Here is a 20,291-nt window from a genome sequence, read left to right on the forward strand (position 1 = left end):
TTTCTCTGCTCAGAGCCACTCCTGCATCTGAAGTGCTTTCCCCCATACAGGGGGAAAGAGGAAAGCAGAATCTGCTGGCACTGCCAGTGAGCACCAGCCAGCCCTGACACATGGGATGGGACTGTCCCCATCACCTCCTTACCTGACAGAGGCATCGCCCACCAGTGCCTTGGAAACGAGCCTGGCCCTTGGGGTACAAATACCACAAAATCTGCATAGAAGTTGGGTGGAAGCCTGTTTGTTCCAGCAGCCACCTCCTCCTGACATTAGGTTCCTGCTCAAAGCTGAGATTAATTAGGCCCCACACACTCATCCTTATTTTCCCTTTCATTTAGCCCTTTGCACCTGCATGAAAGCAATTAAGTAGCAAGTCAGGAATGTATTCCCTGTTCATCCTTCATCCTGGCTGATGGCCTTCTTGTCTAGAAATGTCCTCTCCATCCCTAGCTGTATGATGCAAGAGAGGGACAGGATTCTTCTTGGGAATTGTAAGCCTTGCTTATGCCACAACAAAGCCTTTAGTCTCTGTTTGGAGAGGATTTTTTTAGCATACCATCACACAGAAATGTCCTGGGCATGCATTAGCAATAAGTCTTATTTTAAGGGTGGGGTCCCTTATTGAAATGACTGCTTTTCTCCAGCATTTGCACAGTAACCCCCTTGTGTTTTCTCTCTTTTTTTTCTTTTGCTCATCTCCTCAAAGGTCAGTTTGGATGTTGTCTGCATGGCAGCCTTCAGCCGAATCTCTGAACACTGGTTTAACGATCAGAGGGTTTTGGTGTCCAGGATTAGGAAACAGTGCTGGCAGGCAGGGCTTGTTTCCATACATCCCAGCTTGGCTCTTCCCGAAATCTCCTCCTCTTGGGATGCTGCCCCAGTACATCCCCAGAGCTGCAGTCCAGTGCTGGGTCATGAGGGGACAGAGCTTCCCCCAGTGTCTCCAAAGAGGACTGATCTCCCCCAATCCATATGGATCATCCCGGGATGCTGGAAAAAACAGAAATCAGGAACCACACTGGGTAATACAGTCCCAGTGAAAATTTCTGCATGAGCAAACCTTGAATAAAAATGCAAGTACTGTGTTTTTCCATCAGACACTCTGTATATACTGGGATCTATCTCATCAAGGGAGAGCAGTGTAGGACATAATTTCCATTAACCTATAGCAAACACAGGGCAGGGAACCTGCTTCTGTTTGTTCTGATAAATCACTGCTGGGGGCTTGGCTTCCCAAAGAGAAAACTTCTATTTTCCTCTCTGAGAGAAACTCCAGCTGCTGGTTGTTGTGGGGGGTGAGGATGGGAGATTCTTCTGCTGGACTCATCACCCACACCCTCCCCCCAGGCAGGTGCTTCTGCCAGGCTGGGTGCCCAAAAACTTCTCTTTATTCAGAAAAACCTCATGATTTCAGAGTGTTTTTAATGCTGATTCTTTTTTCCCCCCTGCAATTCTTCTCCTTCTTCTCCAAACCTTGAATTGTCTTAGGAGCAGCTCATCCAAGGAAATTTTTGTCTCATACTGGACTCGAAACAGAAAGTCTAGTCAGGGACATCTGACATGCAATGTTTTTGTGAGTAAATACCAGCGTCCATGAAGTCATTTCCCGGGGTTAGAAATGAGCTCACCTCTGGAACAGCTTCTCTTCTTACCCAAAGTTCACAAGTCAAGCGATTGGGAAGCTCCCAGTTTTCAGCCTTTTCATTAAATAACAGCATCATAAAAATTAGCACGGTGCCACTGTGCTGTAAGTTACAAACAGGCCTGAAACAGGGCATCACCCAAAATTCCCCAAAATCTCTGCAGCAAAAGACAGAGACACAAAGCCCAATGATCACTGGGGATAAACCAGGACCTCATTCTGCCTGCTCAGCCAGCCCTGGCTGCTCTGTTGAACCTGCCAAGGAGGGATGGTAATTGCTGCCCCTCCTGGGGATAATCTGGATCACTCCATCCCCCTCCCAAAAACCTGTGTTTAAAGCAGAGGGAGGGATCTGTCTGGCCTTCTGGGCTCAATTACTTGGTAAACTGTGCCATTAGACAATTTCTTGGTGAGACAATGCTCTGTTTCTGATTCGGCTTTTTATATCAAAACCTCACTGATAAAAAACCCTTCTCGGGGGTTTCACACCATGGGACAGGGGTATTGGGAAAAACGTGCTCAAACCTGCTGCAATACCCACCTTTTAATACCCCAGGCTGGTGCTCCTGATGCTGCTGAGCTCAGATGTCCAGAGTATCATTCCCAGTGATTCCCCAAATTTACATCTTTCCACTCAGAGTTCCTCCATCTTTCACCAGGACATGTCAACCGGAGTAACATCCTCCTCCTCATCTCTAAAATGGAAAAGAAAGAGGATGGAATTTATCATCCCAGACCAGATCCTGAGGTCAAGCCTGAAGAAACATGGTGGGATCTGGTGCCGAGCCCTTTCTGCTCACCACCAAGGGATAAAATCTGGTGTTGTGTGTGCATCACTGCCCCACTCAGCTGAGCTTCCCCACAGCAGCTTTGCTTTCCTGCCCAGGCTGGAATTTATTTGGGGAGGAAATAATTTGGGAACTTTCACCTGGTACCCCAGTCCCCAGTAAAGCAAGAAAATAATCCACAGGGTCAGTGGAGGGGCCATGGGTACCCTTCAGCTTCAGCATGCCCTGACCCAGTCAGGGCTCTCACTGCCCTAACGGGATATTTTTTTTGAGCTGGAAGAAATTATGAAATGCCAATGTTTTCGTTGTGACTAACCATGGAAGTGAACAATTTTGCCCTTGTTTTTGGACAGGGTTTAGTTGCTCTCCTTGCCTTTGCCTTCTGTGCCCTCTTTTATCCTCTGCTTTTTTATTCCTTGTGGGACCTGTCCATAGTGTTGCTCCAAATATCCTCCTCCCTCCAAACTCTCAAATAGGATTGTGTGTCCCAAGGCCATATTTGGATGCTCCTTCCCAAACATTGGCCAAATTCAAGGGCTGCTCTCCTTTGTCACATTGGGGGAGAGGTGAGATGTGGGCAAAACTGACATCCCTGTGGGACCCTTGGCAGTTACATAGGGCTTACAGGAGTAAAAAGCAGGGAACACCTCCCCTGACTCCTCTTTCCCATGAGCTCCGTATCTCCAAGCAGTTTTCAAAGCTTAAAGATACTCCTGGATGAACTTTATGCAGGCACATGATCCTTCTCTATGCTTTTAGGAAAGGATCAGTTTCTGGGTGGGGAGAGATACCATCAATGCTGAATTTGATGAGCCAGAGGGATATAATTTCTGCTCCCCAACTCTGCTTTTACCCTCCCTCAAGAAATCTGCTCTGAGCCAAGATATGGGGCTGCAGGAAGCCAGTGACTATCTCTAAGGATGAGCATCAGTGCTGCCATCTCCCCCCATCCAGATTTGGCTTCCCAGGGAGGTGTTTCTGGGAGCCAGCATTCAAGTTGCTCCTGCCGTTTCTCTGCAGAAGTGCTCATCTCCCACGCTGCCTTCGCAATCTGCTCCCTGCAATTTTTGTTTTAGATGGGACAAGGTGTTCACACCAGGAGCTGCCAGGCCTTCCTCCAGCAGCTCTTGGCCCCACCAAAGCCTCTGGTGTGCTCCCGGCAAACACACATTTACCCTCCAGCGAAAGCTGATCTGGCCACGTATTCCAGGGGGAATCCCAGCAGCGCTGGAATTAGCTCGGCAGAGACCGGCTTTTCCAGCATGTCCTTGGCATAGTGCATGAGGTCATGAGATATTTTACATCTCCAGTCGCCCCCATGACCACAGGCACTCCAGGAAGGGGAGGCATTTCCATGCTCTCTTTTGCCAGTGGGGATGCTGGCAAACCCTTTTGGAGCTGAAACCTGGGGGTGGATCAACCCTGATTACCCCAGCCCAGGCACGGCCCCACATTGCTCAGTGCAGAAATTACCCTGACAGAAATTCCCACATGGTTCAACAAGGAGTGCCCAGTGCCCTCACGGCTCCATCTCTTTCTGTCCATCCCATGTAGAGTCTCATGTGAACACTAAAAAACACTTTTTAACTCAAAGCTTCACTTTCACTGCCATCACTGTTGCCTCTGGTCTGACTTACACAGCCTACACCTCTCTAATGTGCTGCCAGTGCAATCCCTGCAAAATAGGATAAAGACAAACTGGAAGAACTAAGCCTGCCCCTGCACACTCATGGATCAGGCAGGATTTTGTTGGTTTTTAGGAAAAACTGGCTGACGTTTTGCTGGTGCAAATCACTGCAAACCTGCCCACTTCAACTTGGTTTATAGCAAGAATATGGAAAAAAAGGCACAAATGAGACCATGATCACCATCCCTTGTGTGGGAGGCTGCTCCCCACGCCAGCATGGGTGCACAGCCTGGAGTGCATCCCAGCCCAAAGCCAATACCCATAAACAGGAACAATAAATCAAGGATTTCTTCAGGAGAAATTAATTACCCAAATCAACATGGACTTTGACACAGGATGGTCTTTGTCCACCCAACCCTGTCCAGAGCTAAAGCAAACAGCTGGTGGACTGTGGGTTGGAGCTCTGCTCCTGCCCTTCCTTTGCAGTGTAAATGTACCCATTGAGGTGCTGTCCTGGCTTGGACCTGGCCACATTCCCATCACGCCTGTTCCCATCCTGGGACTGCTTTTACATCATTGATCAGAGGTTGTGCAATAGCTCAGGCCCTGCCACATCTGTGGGCAGGATGTTCCCCACACCATGGTGCTGCCCTGCAAGTGTCCCTGAGCAGTTAAAGCTCCAGGGAGAGACTGGGATATCCATTATTCATGGAGGCCTTGAAAATAATGGCCTTCTTCATCTCAAAGAGAGTTTCTAAATGAGTCAGTATTCTTATCTTAATTTCCCCAGCTCAGACACTTAATTAAAAAGGGATTCACTATTGAGGCACTTCTGGTGCTCTCACAGCATCATGGTTTCTGCCTCTCCAAGCTCTGATGGGAAGGAGAGACAGCAGATATGGCCATGGTACCTAGGAGGGAAATACCAGCGGGACCTTTCTGCAGTCCAGGACATCCCAGTGACCAGTGAATCCCTTCCCAGGCTACGTGGGTCTATATGTGTGCAGCAGGGTGGAAGGTGACACTCCCTGGGCACTCCAATAGCAAACATGTAAAAAAGCACTAGCAAAAGCCCTTTTCCTTTACAAATGGAATCATGGAACAGAGGGCACTCTTTTACATGTCAGGAGTCAGTTGTGTTGTGCTGGTGCCAGCAGATATTTGGGGGCTTACCCCGTGGAACAGACCCCACAACCAGCACAGGCACTTACTGTCTCCTCACTCCTGGCTCTTTCACCACTGCAGAAAAAACCTTCCTGAGCTCCAGAGCTAAAATCAGTCCTTCCCTGGATCCTGGCTCTCCTGGTGTCCCCACTGTGTGCTGCCTTTTGTATCTGTTCCATAAATGATGTTTATGGAGCTGAGCACTACTGAGCCCCAGTACAAGTTTTAGCTCCCAAGTAAATCCTTCCAGAGGTGAAAAAGGTCCACTTACTCCTTTTCTCCCAGTCATAGCCTGTAAATCCTCATCCACACAATGAAAACAAATTCCAGTAATTCATTTTTTTGGCTCTTTTCCAAAGATTTTAGGCAGCTGGAGTGCAATTTTGTGCTGATGAAGCGGTGGAGGCTGGCTTAAGTGAAACAATATTGCAGTGGCTGCGAGGTTTGCTGGTGTTTCAGAGCTCAGAGGGAACCTCAGGGACCTGCCACATCTCCAAGTTCTCCTACAAGCCATGGAAATCGCCACTCAGGCTCCTGGGATAGCAAAACAGGATTTAAAAAACAACATTAGCCACCCCTGGAGCATGGCTGGAGAAGTGCCGGGAGCCAAGTGCTTAATGAAATCCCAGCTCCCAACTCTCCCTTCTAAACCACGCAAACTTCCCCAAAGTGTTTGGGATGGAACAAAGTCATCAATCAGTTATTTTAACTCCCATCTCCGTAAACAGAAGCAAGCCCAGAAACATGCAGCAGGGGAAAATAACCGTCAGCTCCCTTTGGCGGAGTGGAGAGGGCGCAGGGAGGGAGGACGAGGGCAGCCGGCAGGGAATTAGGCATGGCCTTGGCCCAAAAGTGGATTGATGGGCCCCACAGAGCATTTTGCAGACCCCGCAGCCTGTAAATTCCACATGCAGCCCTGACAGCAGCCCCTCCAACCCTGCTATCCCCCTGGCATGGTACAGTTGGCTTTTGGAGATGGCCACTCTGCCCATGCTGTACTAGAAATGGTGGGAGGCATGAAGAACCAGGATGAGCATTACTAGCCATCTTTCCTTTGGATTTATAGATGAACACAAGAAAAGTTATGGATACAACCACAAAGGAGTGTGGGGAGGGAGATGCTGCTGGCACCATCTGCTGTCACAGTCCTCTGACACTGCCCCAGCCTCAGCACTGGTCAGAGGCAGCATTAAGCGTGGCAGCATTCACATAAAGACCTTATGGCTTTGACATTACACATCAGTGATGAAACCATGGAAAAAAACCATGAGATTTGGGTAGGCTCCCCAGCATTAATCCAGGAGGGGAATGAGTCCAAGAAGCTGTGGATCTGTTATCTGATGGGAAGGAGCAGCCTTAGGCAGCTGAAGCCACTGGTGATGGGCAGAAAGAAAGGAGGAGTTTGGTCTGGGATGCATCCTTGTCACTGGCCACAGGTACTACAGCCCTGCAGACCACCCCAGGCATGGGGCAGCCCCTGACTTGTTCTCTCCACCCCAAGGGTTGGGGCATTGTTCACCTCCAGGCAGATGGAAAGCCTCTCCCAGAGCTGGTGCTTCTCAGCACTGGGAACATCTGGGGCTCTTCTCATGCTGTTCCCTCCAAAGTCAGCCACGTGTCGGAGCTGCAGCAAGGGATGGTCAAGCCAAGAGAGACTGTGCAAATGAACTGTTCTAGAGACTTGGGGTTTACATGAACTCACACATCCCAAACCTGCTCCTAAAGCCACACACATGTCTCCAGAGCTTGTCTTGAAGGACACTTGCTAGAGAGAAAACAGCCATGCTGAGGAGGCTGCAAAATCCCCTGCAGAAATGCCTGCACCAGCACTGGGTTAGAACTATCATCCCATTTCCATAATGTAAGGAATAACAGTTTATTCCTTTTGCAGAACAGCACATTTCCTTACTCAGCAGTGTGACCCATAGAAATTGATGCCAGGATATAGACAAGGCGCTGGTGGGACTGCAGATGTCTTGCCAAGGCATTGGTGCTGTGCTTAGTGTGGGTCAGTCATGGTGGGAGGTGGATTCCATCTGGGAAAGATGAATTCCTTGCTCTCTGCCTCAACACCTTTCCCACATCTTGTCCTCATCACAGAGGGGAAACAGAGATGATCTTCATGTTTATGTCAGAGGTCTGGAGCTTCCAGCTCACTGGGCACTCTCTGTCCACCATATAAACATTCTGCCATTTTTGGCACACCTCAGGTGTTTTTTCCTTTTCCCTCGTAAACATAAACAGGAGCTGGTGTAGGTCACTGCTGATTATTTTTTATGTGACATCTTGATCTGTGTTCCTCCTGCACCACTCCCTCTGGCAGCAGGGCTGACAAGGATTACTAGGAGGCAGCTTGGGACACCACTGACCCCCACTGGCTGCCCCAACACCCATGCCCATCTTTTGGGGGTTGCTCCTGACACATACAGCCCATGCTTTCACACCCCATTCCTGCAGCAACCATCTGCACAGTCGAGTGGCTGCAGGGCTGCACGCATGGGTGGCAGTCACTTGCACAATGCCACGTGCTTTGTCAACACCCAGGAGTTCTGTGTCCACAGACACTTGACACAAGTTACATGAGAAAAATGTGGCTGCAGAGGGAGGAAAAGCCTGGAAGGCTGAAGCCAGACTGGGGCAAGCAAGGAACTCCGATTAGGGGTCATTGCTAGACCTCCCCATAGTTTGAGATGCAGTCACATTTATTTACAAGGACAGTCCTGCCTCTGCAGCTCTGTGCTACCCCAGGTGTTCAAACCAATCCCACTGGCTTTGTCCCACATCCTCACATCCCCACAGCATCCTCATCTGATCCCTGCCAGAGCCAGCACAGGGGCAGAGGTGGGCAGGCAGTGCAGGGAACGGTGCCCAGCTGAGCCCACACCTACGAAACGGGGCAAATCCACGTGCACTGCTGAGTGGGCACCACGTTTGTCCCAGACCAGGTAAAGCCAAAAAGCCAAAAAGCATCCCCAAACCTCATTGTCTGTTCACTGTATCTCCACCTTCAACACTCAGCAGCATCTCTTTCAGACCCAGACCCCGGGTGAACCCCTAACAGTGACGATTCTGTGCTGGGATGTGGTGCCCACACCAGGACGTGGTACCCACACCGTGCCCTGTCCCACCACCAGCAGCAGCCGCCACGCCGTGGAACCGCCACAGGTTTCTGTTTACCATCACCTTATTAAGGGATTATTCAGGCTGCGGTTTCCTCGCGCGTCCGATCTGTTTGTGCTCGCGGACGGTGGCTCGCTGCCATCCCCTAAGCTACACGCCGGGCTATATAAGCGACCTCGCCGCCTCAGCGGCGGGAGGCTCGCACACTGCCCGGCTCCGCTCGGCGCAGGGGAGGTTTCGGTAAGCCGCAGCTCTCTCTTCTTCCCAACCGGCTGCAAATCCCTGCACACGCAGCTGACAAGCCCTCGTCTCGCCCGCGGATCTCAGCTCGGCTGGCGGCTCTGTGGCGAGAAGACGGGACTCTCCTTAAGTGGGGTTTTTATGGCTTTTTAGGTAAGAGAAAAAAAACCCAATCCTGCTGTTTTCCCTTCTGTGGCAGATAGTGGTTATAGAATTCTTTTGTGTTAAGGCGACGTAATTAAGAGTAGCTGTGATTGAAGGTGAGGTGGAAATTAATTAATGGGCAGATGACGGCACAGAGGCTGAAAAACAGCGATGGGGATGCAGTTTCCTGCGTCCCGCTTCTCCCTTCCTCGTCCCAGCTAATGGGCTTGGGGAAGGGTTGCGGAACAGCTGGAGCGAGGGTCTGGGGGGCTTTGCTCACGTGGGGCTGTTTCATTTTCTCCCGCGGCTCTGTCCCGCACAGGCTCGCACAGCCAGACAGGGGACACAGGCAGCTCCAAACCCTCCCTGCTGCCAAGACCCGGCCGCTTGAACCCCCCCTTTTTTAGCATCGTGTGTCTGGGTACAGAGGGATGTATCCCAATCCCAAACCCAGTGCTGAACAAGTTGCAGTCAGCTCCAAAAATAGTTGCCAAGTGGGAAACAGGATTAATTTTTTCCTGGTTATTGTCTGGCTGCGAGTTCACGACCCCACCGTAAGCCCACAAAACACCGCTCATGTGTTGCTTGTTATTTTTGCTTGACTGGGATTTGCTGAGCCATAATCAAAGTATTTCCTAGTCCCACATTCCCTGGTCTCAGAGGGGATAGTTAGTACCACTTACAAATAAGTGCTCTCGCCAGTGACTGCTCTTTATCAGCCCCATTTTATGAGTAAACTGAGGCACCAAACGGCTGGGGCAATATTTTCCCCTCCTCCCAGTTCATTAATTTTGGGTGCATAAAATAAAGCACCTGGAATTCCAGCTGGTGCCACTAGGCATAACACCAGCTTCACAGGTAGTTTCAGAAATTAAATACCCAAATACTTGATGCTCTGGGGCAAAGGGACTCACTGAAAAAAAAATCTGAAGTGGCTGAGCTGGTGAAGAGTGACACAAAGCCTGTCCCACATCTGTGCCTGTGGGAAAAGGAAAATATTGAGCTTCTTGCTACATTTGCAGGAAAGACTTGGCTTGTGCATGGATTTTTCTGCTTTCAGAGGTGCTCAGGAGCCTTCCCTCTCCTCACACTCTGGGATATACTGGATAAGATGCTATCCTCACACTATGCCCAGTTTGCAGGCAGAGGGATGGAGGCATGGGGCTGTCCCTGCTCCTGTGGGTAGCAGATCTGGGTGCTGGGGGGCCTCCAGAGCTGCGTGGGCTGTGAGAGATCCCTGCAGAAGTATTTAAGCTGCTCCTAGGCATGTTAAGGAGATGCTGTTACAAAGCAGTGCTCTGCAAAATAGATTTGGGCTCAGATGTGATGGTGAGAAGCAGGGAGGATGCAAGCACAGATGTGGAGCTCCTGCTGCTCCCCACTGGGGAGGTAAATGAAGAGCTGCTGGGGGTGGGTGAATGGGGGGTATAAGTGCCCCTGTGGCATGTTCTGGAGTGATTCAGCCTGGGAGAAGCTCCCCAAAAGCAGCAGGACCTGGGTGAGCTTTGACACAGTCGGGTTTGTCTCTGCAGGACTGGGGAAAGCGTGGGACGGCTGCGGAAACTCCAGGAATCCCCTGGTTACCTCTGGAGACAGCGATGGTCACCATGAAAGGCTGGATCCTCCTCCTCCTCCTCTGGGGAGCCACGTCTGTTTTAGGTGAAGGTTAAACGTTTCCATTCTGGTCACTGCTCTGTCCCCTGCCCACACCAGTGCAGGCACGTCTGTTGGCAGCCGCTGAGCCAGCAGACGCAGCCCGACATCGATGCTGGGCGCTGCTCTGGGTCACTGCGGCGTTTGCCCGGCCAGACAACTTCTACACAAGGACTGGCTCCCATCCAGCCCCCAGAGCTTGAGCAAAGCCTGTCTGCGAGTCAGTGAGCCTCTGGTTGGCCAGGGATGAGCTCCCCAGCCCACTGGTCATGCTAGGACCATCCCAGCCTGCTGTCTCTGAGATCCCATAGTGTCCAGTCTGCACCCAGAGGAGCACAGGGGCAGAGCTGGGCACAGGGGAGAGCTGGTGCTGGGGCTTAGCTTCCCAATTCCCAGCAAGCACCCCAGGAACCAGCCATGGCCATCAGCTCCCCTCAGGCATGCAGGTGGCCAGCAAGTTCAGAAACCAGCTCTTGTCCCATAAAAACAACCAACATTATCCACCCTGGATTAATTTGTCCTTGTGCATGCACAGGAAGGACACATTTTATCTCTCCAGCCATAAAAAGATTAGTTGATCTGAGCTGCTCCAACACAGGAAGTGCAAAAAAGTTTTTCTGGGTGATAAGGGAAATAGAATATTTGTATCACACCTGAGCTGCAGTGAGGCTGTGGGACATATCCATTATGTCCTTCTCTTAGTATCTCCTGCACTGCATCCTACAGGAGCTCTAACCAGCCACAGTCCAATGGGAAAGCTGTAATATTGAGCCTAAGGATGCCCAATCCTTGAATCTAATTTATTCTTTCATTTATTAACCCTTAGGACAAAGGATTCTGAAACCAGCCCTCAGCAGGGTCCAGATAGGATCGAGAACCTTCAGCCCGCTGGTAATGCTCAGCTTGGAGAGTAAGTTAATTCCCACCTTGGGTGGATTTTCCTCACTGGACAATTTTCCCAACAATTTACAACTAACCAGTATTATTTGAGTAGAAGAGGACATTTAGGGTTAGAATCATTCTATGATTCTATGATTTAGGCAGTGGAATAAATGTTAATCATCCACGACCTCCTGTAGGGTTTTGGCTATCACTGACACACGCTGTTGGCTCCTCTCCTGGAAAAGGGAAGGTCAACGTGTGACCACAGCCCCAGCTCCTGCGGGAGGCACGCGCAGGCTGGGAGGGTGAGAAGAGCCCAGGGATGGGCCAGCACATGCTCTGACCTGCCTTTACCCTGCCCAGCCTGTCCCCACACCCTGGGCGGTTTGTGACACCATTCCTTCAGAATTAAAGCCTGTGGGGAATTAATTAACCTGCAGAGCCCACTCTGCTCATTAATCCCTGGGACATGCCCCGACTTCTCATCTTTACTGTCCAGAGCTCAGAATTTAAATTTCAGCAGGCTGAAATTTAAAGGGCTGACCATGCTGAAGGATTTGGGAATTTTCCCAGCCTTTTGCCCAACTCCCAGCAGCTCTCTTAGCCACTGGGAAGAATCAAAGCACCAAAACCATGGACACTGAGAGGTCCTCTCCACTTGCTGAGAGGCATTATTTTGAAAACCACTGGCAAAATAGTTTTCCCCTGAAAGTGTATGCACAAGGCAGTGATACTGGGGCTGGCTCCCTGTCTGGCAAGCCCTGCCTGAACCATCCCTCTGCCCACAGGTACGAGGAGCAGCCCTCGCCGGGGAGAGCCAACCTTCACCTACGTCAGACGCAGTACGTTCCTGCCCGCCAGTGCCATGGGCCAGCCCTGTCCCTTCCCATGTCCCCACCAATGCTCCATCCCTCAGCTTCTCCCTCATCCTCCATGCTCTGCTTTTTCTGCTGTCAAAACGCTACTTAGAGACATATAATGCCATTTTCCTCCACGGGATTCCCCTGCTCATTTCCTATCATCATCAGCCCTGCAGATTAAAGCAGCTGATCCCAAACAAGCTTAGGATCTTGCTGAGATCCCGCTTTAATCTGTTGCACATTTAGTTTTTGCTTGGGGCAAGCACAAATAGGCATTTATCCACAGGATGTGACTTCATCCCCAAGCCCACCTCCTCCTGCATGCCTCAAATTGCTAAATAAGTCATGGATCCCACTACTTGGGATGCTGAACTAGAGATGATGATGTGCCAACAGATTAAAACCCTGCCCATTTAAGTGCTCCCAGACATGACACTCCCATATCTGCTCTCATTTAAAGGGTCTTTTCCACCCACCAGCTTTTATAAGCCAAGATTGTTTTCAAGCACCCATTCACAATTTGAGCAATCCAGCCCTGTGCCTGTCTGCTTTTCTAGGAAACAAATCAACCTGCTCTATTACAAACTGTGTGGAAGAATAGGTATGGGAGATGACATAGCACAAGTCTCCAAGAACCTTCATTTTTAGAAACTTTAGTCACTAGTGCATCCTCATAAACATTATTAGAACACTGTCATTTTTAAAAAAGCCCAAACCACAGACTTGGAGTGGATCTCATCCATTCAAAGTAGCTTAAATTAATAACATCTAGTAGCCCATTTAAAGAAATTCCTTTAAAAATATAACCTCATATTAAACTCCCAATGTGTTTTGCAAATTTTCTGTTTTACCAATCAGCTGGCTCCTGACATGTTCAGCCTGCTCAGTAGCATCTTAAGCTTCTGGTTTGCACTCAGTAAAAGTGGTGCTCACAATAGGACACACGTTGCCCCTATAGAAAACATATGTTGAAATTTGGTTAAAGACATTGAACATGATCATACCAACAATTTTACCCTTTTTTTGTAACTATTTAATCATTTTACCTTCTATTTAAACATTTAACCACATTTGAAACAGACAAGTGTTGTCCCCCAAACAACATTTAAATGAGAATGTGTGTTTGATTTCCTTAAGCCAAAGTTATTCAACGCTAAGCATGAGCTGCCTGCACTTTGCTCCCCCTGGGTTTATCTTAATCATCCTGAATTTGGAAGCCTGCGGGGAATTAAGTCAGAAGCCTTCAGACGCCTTCTCATGCTTTAATTCCCAGCTCCCTGAACATGCTTTAATTCCCAGCTTCCTGAACATGCTCTGAGTTTGTTTAATCCATGTGGTATGTAATATCCAAATGTACAGTCTGAGCTCTGTAGAAGCTGCTAAAACCCAACTGCCCGTTTTTGGGCAGCTCTGTGTGTAATGTGCATCTCAGTAACACACCACTGATGTTATTCAAGGTCCACTGGTGCAAGATTCAAAAAGGTTTTTGTCTCCATGGTCGAAATGGAGCGAGTGCTCAGCCAAGTGTGGCCAAACCGGGGTACAGAAGCGCACCAGATCCTGCCTGGCTGAGCCCCTCTGGGGCGTGCACTGTAATGAAGCAACTGAGGAAGGGCGGCTCTGCATTGGACATGTTTGCTCAGGTGCTCCTCTAAACTCACTTATGGGCAGGGGAGGATGTCATGGTCTCACCACTGCCCAGGTGTTGAACTCCCTTTGCTGTCATTTTACCATTTTTCTCTCTTTTGACAGAATTCAGTGATTTCCAAGCAGGTCTGGAGAGTGCAAAGAGTAGAGCAGGGCAACTTTATAGCCAAACAGAAAGATAACAGGGATTCACAATATCTTGGGGATATAGAAAAAAATCTCATTAATCTTTTTATAACAGCAGCACTCAAGGTAGAGTCAGTGACTGCACACAGCTGTCTCCATAAAACCTCCAGGAAAGAGATGATTCAGGAATATCAAATTGCCATAGTCCCTGCTGAAGGGGCTTGTAATTAATTATATTACTCTTATAATCTCCTTTAAACCAAATAATTCTGAAAAAATTCTGAAAATACATTTTGTGCAGAAAAGTTGTTTCAGGTTTTCCCTGATTTCTTACATTTATTTTCAACTTTGAAATATCAGACAGTTCCTGTACAGAGATGCTCTGTGATTGTAAAAGGAATGACCTGAGCCTTGAGAAAAGACAGATTATTATTTAGGATTAATCACTATAGGTAAATGAGACTAGAATAATATTTGTGAGCCCAAATGTTAAACCTGTCGGGTAATGCTCACTTGGCAATTATCCCACATTCTGCCCAAGCCAGGATACCATTAAATCAGAGAAGACAGTGTTTGGGATAGACCAAAATCACAACTTCTGAGCATACATTGGTAACAGAAACCTAGAAAGTTTATGACATTGAATTTGTAATCTTGCCAGGGTTGAGCTAAGAGCTCACATGCTGATCTGGATTCAAATTCCCCTGAAATTCAGCCCTTTGGGGAAGGTAAATAACAGTTCCTAGCTGTAATTATATCCACGTGGCTGCTTTCTACTAATTGTCAGGTTCAAAATGACATCGTCCCTGCCTTTCTAATGCACAGCTGTGGGTAATCAGGAAAAATATGTTTTGGATACAATTTACTCCTTATGCAGTACTTGCCTTATTGCATCTAAATGAAAAGCAGATGCAAGAACACGCTGTGAGTGTTGTGGGGACTTGGGGCTATTTTTTGACCTGTCTGCTTCTCCTCCAGCCTGCAACATCACCTGCCCCATGGGCCATGTCAACGCCGACTGTGACACTTGCATGTGTGAGGATGCCACCCTGCATGGGAAGGTGTCTCTCGAGGATGGGTCACCTGCCGCCGATGCCCGGGTCTACCTGCAAGCCAAGAAACTCAAGCTGTTGACAATGGCTGATAGCAGAGGCATGTTTAGGATCCCAGGGGTTTGTCCTGATGGCAAAAACACCCTTAAAATAAAGAAAGCCAAATATGCAACAGCGACTGTCACCGTGCCTGAGAGCAACCGGAGAAACCTGGCGATCCAAGTGCAGCTGCACCGATCAGGTAGCTCCAAAGAGGGGGGATGCAGGAAGCTTTACACAGGCATGAGAAATAAACTGGGGTTTTATGAGAGAAAGAGTAATGAGATGGCATTTTCCTTCTCCTGCAGGCAAACCCTATGTTTTCAGGAGCCCTGAGGACAAAGCCAGGAGAGTGGGACAGAGTGTGTCACTCTGCTGCGACGCCCGAGGGAGCCCAGCTCCTGACCGCTACCTCTGGTAAGGAGCTTGAATTTGATCTGCCAGAAGTCTTAGCTGTCCCACAGATGCCAGTTTTATCTCCTTACCATCTCCATAAATTGGGGGGGTTTAGTTATAGAACAGTTAAATGCACTGAGAACTGATGGCTGCAAGTGATGGCTTCCTCAAGATGGCACAGCAATGTCATCTGCTGAGGGATTCACTGGAAAAATACACAAAGAGTTTAAAAACCTCATCAGACACAACTGGCAGCTCTGCCTCCCTGCCAGCTGTCCAGCAGCCACACCGCAGTACTGCCACAAGTAGGGGAAAAATTTTTAGTGATGCCACCTAGCCAAACCAAAACCCAGGGAAACTGAGGCAGGAAATCTGGCAAAATCCACATAGTAGGATGCAGGATTAGGCCATTGCTGTGCTCCAGCCAGATGGTCAGTCTCTGTCCCTTAACTGTTCCTGGCAGGTACCACAATGGCTCACTGCTGGATCCCTCCTTGTACAAATATAAAAACAACCTGATTCTGAAGAACCTGAAGAGAGAACAGTCAGGAGAGTATTTCTGCAAGGCCAGCAGTGCCGGGGGGTCGGCAAAGTCCCAAGTTGCCAAGCTGGCTGTCATAGGTAAGAGAAAATGTGCCTGATGTTCTCCAAGCAGCTGGGGAGGTGTTGGTGTGCAGGAACCAGAAACTCTTATACATCTGGTAAAGAAAAGTCACAGGAAAAATTCTTGAGGTTTATGTCATTCATCTGTTTGCAGACAAGCTTTAGTGAGCTGGTTATGAACCAGACGCTCCCTACAAACCAGAGTTCTGGACTGCAGGTGGCCTATCAACCTCAACCTGCTCCTGTCAGGAGATTTCCCATTGTACTTGCTGCCTGACATGGGAATATTTCTGCTTGTTTAGGGTTGTTTTTAAAGTCTTGGGATATATTCTAGTCTTGCCATAGTCAAAAAGCCAGGCAGCAGCAGAGCATCTAGCTGAGGGTGGGCTGGATGACCATAGTGGATAAGCAGGAGCAGGGAGCATCCTGCAAACAGCTCTTAATCAGGGTCCTACAGCTAAAGATGAGCTACTTGCCTCACTGAAAGGAGTTAACCAGCTCACCAAAATCCTGCAAAAACCTCACTGCTTTTAGGAGCAATGTTTAGCTCTGAGGTTTCAGACAACATAGTGATATCTGTACAATTATTTCATACTGCTCATTAAGAAATCCTATTCAACAGGAAGACAAGAGGCAGCCTGTGACTCCCAACCCCAAAGCAACCTCATCCGACTTCCTCATGATTGCTTCCAAAAAGCAACAAACTCCTTCTATTACGACGTGGGCAAGTGCCCAGCAAAGACCTGTGTGGGGAAGCTGGATAAGGGACTTCGGTGTAAGGACAATGTCTCCTACTGCTGTGGGGTATCCAAGATGGAAACCAGGGACATCTCCTGTGATGGCTACACGCTCCCCACTAAAGTCATCGTTGAATGTGGTTGCAAAATATGCACCGAGACCAAAATAATGGTTCGAGGCAGAGCCACAGCAGCAGATAATGGTGAGCCACTGAGGTTTGGCCACGTCTACATGGGGAACAAGAGAGTAAGTATGACTGGCTACAAGGGAACCTTCTCCATCCAAGTCCCAGCAGATATGGAGAGACTGGTTCTAACTTTTGTGGACCGGCTGCAGAAGTTTGTGAACACAACAAAAGTTCTGCCCTTCAAGGAAAATGGAGGTGCTGTATTTCATGAGATCAAGCTACTGAGAAAGAAAGCCCCTGTTACACTGGAATCCACCGAAACCAATGTGATTTCTTTGGGGGAAATGGAAGAAGATGATCCAATTGCTGAATTAGAAATTCCTCCCAATGCATTTTATAGGAAAAATGGAGAGGTCTACAGTGGGAAAGTGAAAGCCAGTGTGACATTTCTGGACCCAAGAAACATCTCTACAGCCCCTGTGACGCAAAGTGACCTGAACTTTGTAGATGAGGAAGGAGACGTATTTCCGCTCCGCACGTACGGCATGTTTTCTGTGGACTTCACAGATGAACAGGGCACTGAGTCCCTCAATGCAGAAAAGGTGAAGGTTCATTTGGATGCTGCTCAGGTCAAGATGCCAGAGCATATGCAAGAGATGAAGCTTTGGTCCCTGAACCCAGAGACAGGGTTATGGGAGGAAGAAGGGGACTTCAACCTCGAGAAAAGCACACGGCGCAAAAGGGAGGAGCGAACCTTTTTGGTTGGGAACATGGAGATCAAAGAGAGGCGTCTTTTTAACCTGGATGTCCCTGAGAGCAGACGGTGCTACGTCAAAGTACGAGCCTACAGAAGTGAGCGATTTCTGCAAAGCGAGCAGATCCAAGGGGTTGTGATTTCTATTATAAACTTGGAGCCAGAACCAGGGTTCTCCTCCAACCCCAGAGCATGGGGCCGTTTTGACAGCGTAGTCACTGGTCCCAATGGTGCCTGTGTGCCTGCCTTCTGCGATGAGCAAAACCCCGAAGCCTACGGAGCTTACATCTTGGCAAGCTTGGGGGGTGAAGAGCTTGAAGCTGTGCCCTCTGCTCCCAAACTCAACCCTGCTGCTATTGGTGTCCCACAGCCATACCTCAACAAGCTTAACTACAGGAGGACAGACCACGAGGACTCCAACATCAAGAAAACAGCATTCAGCATTAACATGGCCAAGCCAAGCCCTAATTCCCCAGAAGAGAACAACGGCCCTATTTATGCCTATGAAAACCTCAGTGAATGTGAGGAAGCTCCACACAGTGCTGCTCACTTCAGGTTTTACAGGATAGAAGGAGACCGGTATGACTTCAATACTGTTCCCTTCAGTGAAGATGACCTCATGAGCTGGACCGATGACTACCTGGCATGGTGGCCCAAGCCCATGGAATTTAGAGCCTGCTACATTAAGGTAAAAATAAACGGACCCCAAGAAGTGAATGTAAGATCTCGTAACATGGGTGGGACACACCCACGCACCATTGGCAAGCTCTATGGCATCCGGGACGTGCGCAGCATCCGTGACCCCCAGCAGCGGGATGTGTCGGCCGCCTGCCTGGAGTTCAAGTGCAGCGGAATGCTCTTCGACCAGGACCGCGTGGACCGCACGCTCGTCAAAGTGATCCCACAAGGCAACTGTCGTCGAGTGAGCGTCAACAGCATGCTCCACGAGTACCTGGTGAACCACCTCCCCATGGCCACCAACAACGACACCAGTGAGTACACAATGCTGGCACCTCTTGACCCGCTGGGACACAACTACGGCATCTACACAGTCACTGATCAAGACCCGAGGATCGCCAAGGAAATCGCCCTGGGAAGGTGTTTTGATGGCACGTCTGATGGCACATCCAGAACCATGAAGAGTGATGTTGGCATTGGGTTGACTTTCACCTGTTCAGAGAGGAGCACGACAGAGCAAAGCATCTTCCAGTCTCAGAGGAACTTGGGCCAGCAGTCTCTAAGGGACCCAGGCCGGCAGCCTCCACGGGACCCGGGCCGGCAGCCTCCACGGGACCCAGGCCGGCAGCCTCCACGGGACCCAGGCCGGCAGCCTCCACGGGACCCGGGCCGGCAGCCTCCACGGGACCCAGGCCGGCAGTCTCCGAGGGACTGGAGCCAGCAGACTCCGAGGGACTGGAGCCAGCAGACTCCGAGGGACTCGGGCCAGCAGTCCATCCTGGTTCTACCAGGGCAAAGCCCTGTGTACCAGAGGCCGCCGGCAAGCCACCGTAACAACCAAGCCAGGATCCCGATGACAGGTCAACGTCCCACCTACTAGAGCTGTATAGGAGCATTGGTAAAGTCACTCATGCTCAATTAAATATAATTTGAAAGTAACATCAACCTGCTAAATAATGTAATTGAAAGCTGGTAGGTGTCATTATTTATGAGACATAATTAAGGTGCCAATTTTTTTCCCCCACCAGAAAGAAAAGACGTAAGGCGAGAACTGGGGGCCAGCAGAGGTAGTGAGTTTGTGTCTTATTAAATGCATCCATAAAAATCTTCTTTCTGCCTGACATTAAACAGCTTCACATGATAGCCTAAAGAGAAGACTAAACATATGATTCAATTAAGTCAATGTACATAAAACATTCTTCTGTTCTGCATCTGCAGACTTTGCCAGCCCAAGTACCTGTACAGTAGTTGGTAACATGAAAAGGAATAAACTGATTTCCTCATACTGAATTCAACTGCAAGGTTTCGTACTTGAAATGTAAGTATTTTATTTATTTCTAGCTTGTTTTAGAATTACTGTATTCAAGCTAAACTACTGGCAGCTGCACTTCTAAGAACTCACATGCTCAATAGCACAGAGAAGCCATGTGGATTTGTAGGCTCCACATAGATACAGATAAGAGTTTTCTCTTGCTTCTTGCATTGTTTGACAAGAAAATCTATGCTCTTTGATAGGGTAGGTTAATAAAAAAAGTAATTTTGTAACTTTGACAATGTGTGTCACTTTTGTGTTTGAAATGCCCGACTAAATAAACCACATGTAGAACTCAGCAAAGAATAACCTGCAGGATTTCATCTTTCTGTTCACAAACAGGTCACAACTTTATCAGTGTGAGACTGATCCTGGATATGGGTGAGGGGTTTTGTGGATGTCTGGTTCTCCTGCAGTTCCAGGGTTTGGCAATGGCATGCTGCAGCCAGGGAATCTCTCCCCAGCTTGACAGGTGGAGAGTCAGCAATAGTTTTGGGAGAATCAGAGCAGCAGGTCTGGGCAGGGATGAATTAAGGAGTGGCACAAGACAGAGGGAAAGGAGGGCTGGGAATTTGTGCTTTAAGGATGATAGGAAACCAGGCAATGTAGAGCAGTGCTGGGTGGAGGTAGGGAGAAGATGGGCTTCCCTCCACATTCAGCAGCAGTGAGCATAAGGAGCTGGCAAGAAGCTGCTCTTAGTTG

General features: G+C 48.9%; 1 protein-coding gene across 1 annotated transcript; it reads left to right on the forward strand.

The window, feature by feature from the left end:
* Positions 1-8,450: 8,450 nt before the first annotated feature.
* On the forward strand, positions 8,451-19,898 carry CILP (cartilage intermediate layer protein). The gene is made up of 9 exons (XM_077185665.1): positions 8,451-8,731; positions 10,255-10,381; positions 11,202-11,285; positions 12,046-12,099; positions 13,575-13,760; positions 14,869-15,183; positions 15,290-15,398; positions 15,841-15,998; positions 16,603-19,898. Exons 2-9 carry the CDS (start codon positions 10,321-10,323, stop codon positions 19,155-19,157), a joined length of 3,522 nt encoding a protein of 1,173 aa, XP_077041780.1. The 5' UTR covers positions 8,451-8,731; positions 10,255-10,320; the 3' UTR covers positions 19,158-19,898.
* The last annotated feature ends 393 nt before the right edge of the window (positions 19,899-20,291 follow it).

Source organism: Agelaius phoeniceus, chromosome 13, assembly GCF_051311805.1.
Source record: "Agelaius phoeniceus isolate bAgePho1 chromosome 13, bAgePho1.hap1, whole genome shotgun sequence".
Taxonomy (NCBI): domain Eukaryota; kingdom Metazoa; phylum Chordata; class Aves; order Passeriformes; family Icteridae; genus Agelaius; species Agelaius phoeniceus.

What these genes read in the sequence shown, in the direction of transcription:
- CILP (XM_077185665.1), top strand. Translation starts at nt 10,321, where the DNA reads ATGGTCACCATGAAAGGCTGGATCCTCCTCCTCCTCCTCTGGGGAGCC. An exon ending in GGGAGCCACGTCTGTTTTAG is followed by an intron (nt 10,382 to 11,201) that starts GTGAAGGTTAAA and finishes ATTAACCCTTAG; the next exon opens with GACAAAGGATTCTGAAACCA. An exon ending in TGCCAAGCTGGCTGTCATAG is followed by an intron (nt 15,999 to 16,602) that starts GTAAGAGAAAAT and finishes CCTATTCAACAG; the next exon opens with GAAGACAAGAGGCAGCCTGT.